The sequence below is a fragment of the Anguilla rostrata genome, chromosome 9 (assembly GCF_018555375.3).
Source record: "Anguilla rostrata isolate EN2019 chromosome 9, ASM1855537v3, whole genome shotgun sequence".
Taxonomy (NCBI): domain Eukaryota; kingdom Metazoa; phylum Chordata; class Actinopteri; order Anguilliformes; family Anguillidae; genus Anguilla; species Anguilla rostrata.
Window position 1 is genome coordinate 54269022 of NC_057941.1, and position 12500 is coordinate 54281521.

General features: G+C 46.6%; 1 protein-coding gene across 6 annotated transcripts in view; it reads right to left on the reverse strand.

The window, feature by feature from the left end:
- The window catches only part of kcnip1b (Kv channel interacting protein 1 b), a 47171-nt gene that overhangs the window by 15495 nt on the left and 19176 nt on the right, over positions 1–12500 (reverse strand). Inside the window, exon 1 of one of the 6 annotated variants that reach the window (XM_064353081.1) lies at positions 7600–8111. The exons of the other annotated variants lie outside the window; for them this stretch is intronic. Within the exon in view, the coding sequence (XP_064209151.1) occupies positions 7600–7657 (58 nt within the window). The 5' untranslated portion in view covers positions 7658–8111. Of the gene's footprint in view, positions 1–7599; positions 8112–12500 lie in introns of those variants that run through there. 6 annotated transcript variants of the gene reach the window in all.

The window sequence follows — 12500 nt, forward strand, 5'->3', positions numbered from 1 at the left end:
TGCACACACATACACTCACACACACACACACACACACACACACTCAGACACGCACTCATGCACACACACACACTCACACACACACTCAGACAGGCACGCATGCACACACACACACACACTCACGCACACACACACACACTCACACAGTCATCTCACACACACACACACACACACACACACACTCATCACACCCACTCTTTTATTATTACTACACAACCAGTTAACCTAACTATCCACTTAACTAACCAAACTAACCCATTAACTAACCTAACTACCCACTTAACTTACTTAACTGACTAGCTCCTCTGTAAGGTGCCCACAAGCATGTTTAAATCAGGGCTCTCAAAGGACAATAAAAACACCAGCCTGCCCTCCAAGAACGACAAAAACACCAACCTGCCCTCCAAGAACGACACAAACACCAGCCTGCCCTCCAAAAATGACAAAAACACCAGCCTGACCTCCAAGAACGACACAAACACCAGCCTGCCCTCCAAGAACGACAAAAACACCAGCCTGCCCTCCAAGAACGACAAAAACACCAGCCTTCCCTCCAAGAACGACAAAAACACCAGCCTGACCTCCAAGAACGACAAAAACACCAAACTGACCTCCAAGAACGACAAAAACACCAGCCTGCCCTCCAAGAACGACAAAAACACCAGCCTGACCTCCAAGAACGACAAAAACACCAGCCTGACCTCCAAGAACGACAAAAACACCAACCTGCTATAAAAAAACGGCAACACACCAGCCTGCTCTCAAAGACAGACAAAAACACAGTTAATTTCAGAAACAGAGCAGGGCTGGGATACTCTCAGAAACAGAGCAGGGCTGGGTAATTCCCAGAAACAGAGCAGGGCTGGGTTATTCTCAGAAACAGAGCAGGGCTGGGTTATTCTCAGAAACAGAGCAGGGCTGGGTAATTCTCAGAAACAGAGCAGGGCTGGGTTATTCTCAGAAACAGAGCAGGGCTGGGTTATTCTCAGAAACAGAGCAGGGCTGGGTAATTCTCAGAAACAGAGCAGGGCTGGGTTATTCTCAGAAACAGAGCAGGGCTGGGTTATTCTCAAAAACAGAGCAGGGCTGGGTTATTCTCAGAAACAGAGCAGGGCTGGATTAATCTCAGAAACAAAACAGGGTTGGGTTAATCAGAGAAACAGAGCAGAGCTGGGTTAATCTCAGACAGAGCAGAACTGGGTTCATCTCAGAAACATGACAGGGTCGGGTTAATCTCAGAAACAGAATAAGGATGGTTTAATCTGAGAACTGGGACAGGGGTGGGTTAGTCTCAGAAACAGAGCAGAGCTGGGTTAATCTCAGAAACAGAGCAGGGCTGGGTTAATCTCAGAAACAGGACAGGGTTGAGTTAATATCAGAAACAGAGCAGGGTTGAGTTAATCTCAGAAACAGAGCAGGGCTGGGTTAATTTCAGAAACAGGGCAGGGCTGGGTTAATCTCAGAAACAGAGCATGGCTGAGTTAATCTCAGAAACAGAGCAGGGCTGGGTTAATCTCTCTCTCTCTCTCTCTTTCTCTCACACTGTCCCTCTTTTGATCTTTTTTGGTAAAATTCCTTCCTTGTTTCCTTCAGTGGTGGAAGAGAGAAAGAGGAGGTGGAGATGCTGGCGTTCCTCCAGGGACGGAGGAGGAGGTGGGTGTGTGGTTTTGGCATAACAGTGTGGTGCCATTTGCCACAGTCTGGGAACAGTAAGTGATGAAACAACAACAAACAAACAAACAAGAGTTTTCTGCTGTATCGAAAAACTATTGTTCTGTTTTCTGTCTGTTATTTTTTCTCGTTTCACTTTCTTGTTTGTGATTTCCACATGTGCTTTGAAGCACAGAGGTCTTCTTCCCAGAACAATAAAACCAATTATAATCAAACTGAGAAAGAGGCTCTGACTTTACAAGGAACATTAAAGAGGAAAAGAGAACAAAAACAAAAAATCAGCCTAAAATATAACCCTCCTCTCTCTGTCTGAAATGACACAAACCTATCAGACCAGAGAGAGAGAGAGAGAGAGAGAGAAATAAAGACCTTTTATGGTTCAGTTTTATGCCCTTATTGTTTTATTTTTATTTCTTTCATTACTGTGCATGATCACTCTGGTCCAGTTTGTTATTGCTCATCTGCTGTTCATGTGTTTATTGTGGCCGCACGTGCTTTGACAATGTGAGTTTACCCTTGTTATGTCAATAAAGCTTATTTGAATTTGAAAGAGACTGGGAAAGACGCACAAGGAGGGGGGATGGGGTGCTGTTCTGATTCACATTGCTGTGGTAATACGGAGTGCATTCAGCCGTGCTGTAGTGGAGCTGAGTTTGGATGTTAGCAGAGATGCCCTAAATACTGTTACACTGTGTTTCAGTCTGCCTCCTGCTACCGGGTTTAAACCTGTCAGAACATTTAGCTGTGAGTTCAGTGCTGTGGGTGAGTCAGCTGCTCTTAGTGTCATAAGGAAGCTTAGTGCTTTGAGTGGGATGTATCATATGCTCAAGAGGGCTTATGAGGGGCCAGAGAAATGAGAATTTTAATTAGAAATCAAACCATGAATAATTGGGAATAACTCTGTATCAGTCCTTCCTCTGCCTCTCTTCCTCATTCCTCACTCACTCTTTCCATCCTATCCTCAGCCTTTCCTTCTCTATTTCTGACATGATACACACTGAGCCACACATAATCCTCTATCACAGAGAGAACAGAACCTCCATCACAAAGAGAACAGAACCTCCATCACAGAGAGAACAGAACCTCCACCAAGTGCAGTGTACTCAGTAGCTATGTGTTCAGTGATATATTGAAAGATCAACAGTTTGCCCATTATGGGTAAATTTAATATAATCCTGGATTTAAATCAATTAGAGTTCCTGGTGCTAATTAGCTTCCAGACCAACACGTCCACTGCAGACTGTCAAACTGTGCTTCTCTCTCAGGGGAGAGCTTCTGTAATTAAATACATGCTGGGACTCCATGAGTTACCTGTCCATGGACACTGCCCATAATTACATTGGTGCCCACTTCAAACAAATACAGTAAACACACACACACACGCACGCACGCACGCACGCACGCACGCACGCACACACATGCACACACACACACGCGCACACACACACGCACACACGCACGCACGCAAGCACGCACACACATGCGGTGGGCAAACACACACGCGCACACACACACACACGCACGCACGCACTCGCACGCATGCACACACATGCACACACACACACGCGCACACACACACACGCACGCACACACGCGCACGCACGCACGCATGCACACACACACACACGCACGCACGCACGCACACGCATGCATGCACACACACACACACGCACGCACTCGCACGCACGCACTCGCACGCACACACACACACACGCGCACACACACACACACACGCACGCACTCGCACGCACGCACTCGCACGCACGCACGCACACACAATGTACTCAGTTATTACAGACACATTTATACACACACTCATTACACATACATACACAAATGTGCATGTGCACACACACATACATACACGCACATACACACACACTTGCATACACACACGTAGGTACATATGAACACACACATACATGCTTGTATACACACTCATTACATATATGTACATTTGCACACACACACACGTACCCACATACTTGGATACACACTCATTACACACACACACACACACACACACACACACAAACACACAATTATGGTATAATTTCAGAATCACAGGAGTGTAGTTTACATGGGCTGGCTCTTGATAGGCGGGTATGGTTGTCCACCTCTCATGACTGCATGGGATCTCCATCCCTGTCCTAGTTGCTATGCAGCCATATATTACTCCTGGCGGGGTCCCCCCAATACATACTCCTGCTACTTTACCCACTGTCTGCTATATTGAAAATTCCCTAATTGCCGTTTCTACCCTCTTCCCCACGCTGTCGGCGGGGCTCTTGCCCCAACCTTCGAGAGTGCTTTGAGAGTCATCTGGTCTCCCCCACCTCTGCAGTCCAACCCCTCTTTCGTCATTGCCTCCACCCTGCCCACATCTGTCGCCACCTGCTGTTCCCCATCACCGCCACCTGGTCCCACCCATCATCTGAGCCACATCATAAACCCTATAAAACTGACTGACATGTTGGCCACCAGTCGGCACCCTGAGCTGACCAGAGGAGGATGGGTTTCCCCCTTGAGCCTGGTTCCTTCCAAGGTTTCTTCCCATCTGCCACAGGGAGATTTTCCTTGCCACTGTTGCCTTAGGCTTGCTCCTGTGGGGGTTTAGGCCAGGGTTGTCTGTAAAACATATTGTGACAACTGCTGTAAAATACACTATACAAATAAAATTTGATTGATTGATAGTTCTGAATAAATTGGTGGTTGCAAAGCTGAATCTTCTGCAGAATCAATTCTGTGTTTCACACAGAAACTTCAGAAAAATGTTTCTCAACTCCTATTGTGGTGGCCCATTATAGTGGTAGTAGAGAGAGGTTATTAGTTATGATCAGTAGCAAGTGAACGTGAACCAAGCCCTGTGTTGCAGTGAAATTCCTTGATGCAAAACAAGGGAACACCGTGCATCACACCATGCAATCCAGTTAAATTCTATCGCTTGCAAATGAGCGATTCTTATGTTAATCTACAAGCCTGTTAATCTCACAGGGAGATTGAGAGCAGGTTCAGGACAATCAGCAGCTTATAGGATCAGTGAAAGGGCAGTGGTTTATAGGGACATTGCTCAGACGGATCAGTGGTTTATACATTACATTATAGGCATTTAGCAGACGCTCTTATCCAGAGCGACGTACAACAAGTGCATAGGTTTCATGATGTAGAGGCGCAAAAGAAACACTAGAGTGAAGTAAGGATCGTAGTGCCAGAAGTGACCACATCGATCAGGTCATGTTTATAGGGACATTGCTCAGAAGGATCAGTGGTTTGTAGGGACATTGCTCAGACGGATCAGTGGTTTATAGGGACATTGCTCAGACGGATCAGTGGTTTATAGGGACATTGCTCAGAAGGATCAGTGGTTTGTAGGGACATTGCTCAGAAGGATCAGTGGTTTGTAGGGACATTGCTCACCCTTTCTACCACTCATTCACTGACTTACAAATGAACATTCACTTACAAATTAACGGACACACTCACACCATCACATCTTAGCTCACATTCCTATCACTCACCCTGTCTCCTTCATTCCACAGGGTGTGGCTCCCCATGGCCTATGTTTAAATGTGTTATTTTTAAAATTTGGCTTAATTACATTACATTACATTACATTACAGGCATTTAGCAGACGCTCTTATCCAGAGCGACGTACAACAAGTGCATTAGTTCAAGGTGCAGAGGTGCAAAAGAAACACACTAGAGTGAAGTAAATCCCACCCAAATTTGGAATGTCCAAATCCCTGAACTATTTACAAGCCCAATTACGGTCCCTGCTGCTGGCTCAGGAAGAAGGAGACGGATCACAGCTCTCCTCTGGAACACTATTCAGAATAAATCTTCCTTCTGCTCATCGGTGGTCTATATTTACTCATCATTCTTTGCTGAAACAATATGGCTGTTCTTCTTCAATTAAACAAAATACATCACCTTGAGGTCGTTACCACTAATGGGTTTCAGTGAGTGTAGCAGAGACAGGCTGAACAGATGTCAGACATGATTTGAAAGTAAGTCCTCTGCTTAGTCACCTGGTTAATTTTTTAGGTTTAAAAAAAAAAAAAAAAAAAAAGGTACTATTAATTGGTGAAAAGCTGCAATCAGCTGTAGAGGTCGCAACGTTCCGATTAAAAATTCAAATGATTAATTCCAGGTCATGTTCCCACTGTCCCTCCAGCAAAGCTGTGTCGTCTTTCTCTTTGTCGTCTCCTTCAAATGCAAAAAGGTACCAAGGAACATAAAAACATACCAGTAGGTACACAGTATGTAGATTAGATAGCGGCATCTCACCCAATCAGTAGTGTCAATACTGTGAGTTTGCGCACACGTAGTTCAGCTTCAGCATTTTGTGCAAGCAGACCGACCGACAGAGACACACACACAGAGTGGTTTATACTGGCCACTGGTCGCTGAATATATGATGTATTCATCCAGCCGCCCAACCCTAGCACACACATCGCCCAACCCTAGCACACACATCACCAAACCCTAGCACACACCTCGCCCAACCCTAGCACACACATCGCCCAACCCTAGCACACACATCGCCCAACCCTAGCACACACATCGCCCAACCCTAGGACACACATCGCCCAACCCTAGCACACACATCGCCCAACCCTAGGACACACATCGCCCAACCCTAGCACACACATCGCCCAACCCTAGGACACACATCGCCCAACCCTAGCACACACATCGCCCAACCCTAGCACACACATCGCCCAACCCTAGCACACACATCGCCCAACCCTAGCACACACATCGCCCAACCCTAGCACACACATCGCAAAACCCTAGCACACATCGCCAACCTAGGACACACATCGCCCAACCCTAGCACACACATCGCCCAACCCTAGCACACACATCGCCCAACCCTAGCACACACATCGCCCAACCCTAGCACACACATCGCCCAACCCTAGCACACACATCGCCCAACCCTAGCACACACATCGCCCAACCCTAGCACACACATCGCCCAACCCTACCACACACATCGCCCAACCCTAGCACACACATCACCCAACCCTAGCACACACATCACCCAACCCTAGCACACACATCGCACACACACACACACACACACGCACATCATCATGAGCACACACACATACATGCACACACACACACAAACACACACACGGCATTGTGAGCACACAATACAGCAGAAACTTTCACTCACTCTCTCTCTCTCTCTCTCTCTCTCTCACACACACACACAGACACACAGCAGACACAAACAAGCATTATAAGCACATAGTACAGTACACTACTCTCTCAGAACATTCTCTCACACACATGGTTTCTGTCTCACACAAACACACACAATATAATCACAGTACAATACACAGCTCTCTCTTTCAGTCACACAAACACACACACTCAAACACTCTCTGAGACACATCCACACACAATCACTGCTACAATATCTACCTACAAACAAATGCACCTAATCTCATAACACATGCATACTATATGCAAATAAAAATATCACAAAGCACATTCACATTAATATAAACACACAAGCTTGTTTACACACACTTGCATACACATAAACACACACAAGCTTGTTTACACTCACTTAGATACACACACAAGCTTGTTTACACTCACTCACACATAAACACACACAAGCTTGTTTGCACACACTCACATATAAGCACACACAAGCTTGTTTACACTCACTCACATACATATAAAAACATGTGGGCGGCAGTAATGACTAAGGAACATATAACCAAAAGGTTGCAAGTTCAATTCCAAGGTAGGACACTGTTATTGTAGTGTTGAGAAAAGGTACACACAAGCACACACAAGCACACACATGCATAAACACACACATAGACATGCGCACGCACACACGCACACACGCACACACGCACACACGCACACACATGTTTATAAGAGCAGGAACATGGCTCCTACCTTTGCGATAGTTCACTTGCTTTGTCTGCATGGAAAAAGTCCCCATAACAATGCCCATCTCTGCAGCCTCTTTCTTCTTTTCCCTCCCTCTATCTCTTTCTCACTCTGTTCCCGCACTCTATTTCTCACACTCTTCCCTCCCTCTATCTCTTACTCTCGCTGTTCCCTCTATCTCTTGGTCTCTGGGTTCTCTTTTTCTATCTCTCAGTCTCTCTGTTTTTTCCTGCTACCTCTGTTCCTTCCTCTCTCTGTTCTCTCCAGCTGTTTCCCCTGCTCTAGTGTGTGTGCTGTGGTGTGTGTTCCTCTTTGAGTGTGTGTGTGCGCGCGTCCCTCTCCCTCTGCGTGTGTGTGTCTGTGTGTGTGTGTGCTGTGGTGTGTGTTCCTCTTTGAGTGTGTGTGTGTGCGTGTCCCTCTCCCTCAGTGTGTGTGTGTAAGTGTTACACTGCTCAGTCAGAATAAGGACCTCTCTTTGTTCCAGTGAGCTTGGTGCTACACTACGCACTCCTTCCTCTGTCTCTTTCTGTTTTCCCCTCCTCTCTCTCTCTCTTTCCCCCCTCTCTTTCTCCCACCCTCTCTTTTGCAGGTCATCAACAGAATATATTTTACCCAGCTTGTAAATTAAATATATATATCTGGTACATGCAGAGGTACAGAGTTAGAGAGGGAGCGAGAGAGAGGGAGAATGAGGAAGAGAGGGACAGACAGAAAGAGATAGAAAGAGAAAAAGGGATGTATTAGAAATCCTCCAGTAGTTCTGTGGCTTAATTAATCCAGTCAGTAGATGAGGCACATGTTAATTTAATGACACACACCCACATATTTACACCTCATCACCCTCTCTCTAGCTTTGTGATGATCTAATCTCTCCCTCCACCATTCCCTCCATCACTTGCCTACTCTCCTTCCTCCTCTATCCATCAATGCCCCTCTCTCTTCATCTCAGCCTCTCTCTCTCTCTCTCTCTCTCTTCCAAACACACACACACACACACTAAGGTGTACATCCCAGTCTAATCAACACTACAAGGGTGTACATCCCAGTCTAATCAACACTACAGGGTGTCAATCCCAGTATAATCAACACAATGAGGGTGTACATCCCAGTCTAATCAACACTACAGGGTGTACATCCCAGTATAATCAACACTACAGGGTGTACATCCCAGTATAATCAACACTACAGGGTGTACATCCCAGTATAATCAACACTACGAGGGTGTACATCCCAGTCTAATCAACACTACAGGGTGTACATCCCAGTATAATCAACACTACGAGGGTGTACATCCCAGTATAATCAACACTACAAGGGTGTACATCCCAGTCTAATCAACACAATGAGGGTGTACATCCCAGTCTAATCAACACTACAGGGTGTACATCCCAGTCTAATCAACACTACGAGGGAGTACATCCAGCCAACGCGACTCCTCACAGGCACAATGCGTTATCACAGACTGTCCTCATTACTGTAGAGTGAACTCAGACGACTGTGGATCCAGCTTTGATTAAGCTGTTGACGAGGCTCTGGTCCCTGGGAGCAGATAATCAATGTGTGATATGAGAGAGAGAGAGGGGGGCAGGGAGAGAGAGAGAGAGAGGGAGGGGGGCAGGGAGAGAGAGAGAGAGCGAGGGGGGGGCAGGGAAGAGAGAGAGAGGGGGCAGGAGAGAGAGAGAGAGAGAGAGAGAGGGGGCAGGGAGAGAGAGAGAGAGAGGGAGGGGCAGGAGAGAGAGAGGAGAGAGGAGGGGGCAGGAGAGAGAGAGAGAGAGGAGAGGGGGGCAGGAGAGAGAGAGAGAAGAGAGAGGAGGGGGGCAGGGAGAGAGAGAGAGAGAGAGGGAGGGGGGCAGGGAGAAGAGAGGGGGGAGAGAATGAGAGACATCAAATCAATACATCTCTCATTCCCCATTACTTCAGATTTGTCTTATTTTCCTCCCATCCTTCACTCCACTCACCTCCTCTCTATACTTCCTTTATTCATCCTGCTTTTCACAGACATAAGGCCACAAACTGGCACTGAATGAATGAATGAATTAATTTATTTAATGATTAAAAAACACATATAACACTGCACTGCAGTCATTACATACATTAAAAATCACTGAGGATGAAAACACAATAAAGCCCGAAGACTTATTTCCATTGCGGTCCTCTAGTATAACACTTAACACACCACAACATAAAAGAAAGACAAAAACAAGACAACAAGCAAAGACAATACAATCCTTTCTCCTCCAGCTCCAAGATGTTCTGTTTCATCCTAATACAAAAACCACCACCCCAACACACCAGCGTCGTCATCACCATCATCATCATCATCATCACTGTAATCTCCACCACACCAACACACCACCATCATCATCATCATCATCACTGTCATCTCCACCACACCAACACACCACCATCATCATCACCATCATCATCATCACCACCCCAACACACCACCGTCATCATCATCATCATCACTGTCATCTCCACCACCCCAACACACCACCGTCATCATCACCATCATCATCATCGTCACTGTCATCTCCACCACCCCAACACACCATCGTCATCATCACCATCATCATCATCATCACTGTCATCTCCACCACCCCAACTCACCACCGTCATCATCACCATCATCATCACTGTCATCTCCACCACCCCAACACACCACCATCATCATCACCATCATCATCATCATCATCATCACTGTCATCTCCACCACCCCAACACACCACCGTCATCATCACCATCATCATCATCATCACTGTCATCTCCACCACCCCAACACACCACCGGCATCATCACCATGATCATCATCATCATCACTCTCATCTCCACCACCCCAACACACCACCGGCATCATCACTGTCATCACCATCATCATCATCATCATCACTATCATTACCAACATCACCATTATCATCATCATCACCTCCAAAACACCACCGTCATCATCACCATCATCATCACCACCAACATCACCATCACCATTATCATCATCACCACCCCAACACACCACCATCATCATCATCTTCATCACCGTCATCACCACCACCCCAACACACCACCGTCATCATCACTATCATCATCACCATCATCACCCCCAACACACCACCCTCATCATCATCCTTTTCAACACCATCATTATCATCATCACCACCAACATCATCATCTTCATCACCATAATTACCATCATCATCATTACCACCACCATCATCACCATCATTGTCATCAGCAGTCCCATTTGCCAGCAGCCACACCACCCTATACCCTTCTCATGGCTAACTGCTGAAGCTAAGCAGCCATACCACCCTGTACCCTTCTCATGGCTAACTGCTGAAGCTAAGCAGCTACACCACCCTGTACCCTTCTCATAGCCAACTGCTGAAGCTAAGCAGCCATATCACCCTATACCCTTCTCATGGCTAACTGCTGAAGCTAAGCAGCCATATCACTCTGTACCCTTCTCATGGCTAACTGCTGAAGCTAAGCAGCCATATCACCCTGTACCCTTCTCATGGCTAACTGCTGAAGCTAAGCAGCCATACACCACCCTGTACCCTTCTCATAGCCAACTGCTGAAGCTAAGCAGCCATCACCTATACCCTTCTCATGGCTAACTGCTGAAGCTAAGACCATATCACTCTGTACCCTTCTCATGGCTAACTGCTGAAGCTAAGCAGCCATATCACCCTATACCCTTCTCATGGCTAACTGCTGAAGCTAAGCAGCCATACCACCCTGTACCCTTCTCATAGCCAACTGCTGAAGCTAAGCAGCCATACCACCCTGTACCCTTCTCATGGATAACTGCTGAAGCTAAGCAGCCATATCACTCTGTACCCTTCTCATAGCCAACTGCTGAAGCTAAGCAGCCATATCACCCTATACCCTTCTCATGGCTAACTGCTGAAGCTAAGCAGCCATACCACCCTGTACCCTTCTCATGGATAACTGCAGAAGCTGAGCAGCCACACCACCTTGCACTCTCCTGACTGAGTATGGGGAGGTAGAAGGGGCTGTCCTTTGGATAGGATATTAAACGGAGGCTCTGGCTCACTCTGCTCATTTAAGATGGTGCAGCACTTTTTAAAAAGAGTAGGGTTATTACCTTTAGTGTCCTGGCCAAATTCCCCCCAAAAATGAGCATTCAGTCCAAATCTGGGCACCTAATCACTTCTACATCTGATTGGTTACACAATCCCCTGTACTGAATCTGATTGGCTACACAATCCCATGCGTTAAATCTGATTGGCTACACAATCCATCACATTCCAACTCACTTTAATTCCCCAGAGCACCACTGCAAAAGACAATTCTGCTTAAATAAAGAACAATACATGAATTATCATCAGACATTATTTGACTATGATTCTGCACTGAGACTAAAGTGAGACCTAACAGAGGGGAGAGAAACATTAAAATAGGAGCAGATGTTAAAATAAACAACATGCACACCCTTCACAGAGGGTTGAAAGATTAAACTGTTTACAAATCTACCGCAGTGATTTGAAATGTAAATGTTGTCAAATTTGAAAGATTATAGTTTGAAGATCATTCCAGAACTCTGGCTCCTGTTCCTGAACTCTTAAACTCTGGGACCTGTACCACCCAGATCCCAACACTAACCCCCCTCCCCCCCCCTCAGATCCCAACACTAACCCCCCCTTCCTCTCAGATCCCAACACTAACCCCTCCCCCACCCTCTCAGATCCCAGCACTAACCCCCCCCTCTCAGATCCCAACACTAACCCCCCCCCTCAGATCCCAGCACTAACCCCCTCCCCACCCTCTCAGATCCCAACACTACCTCCCCCCCTCAGATCCCAGCACTAACCCCCCCTCTCAGATCGCAACACTAACCCCCCCCCTCAGATCCCAACACTAACCCCCCTCCCTCTCAGATCCCAACA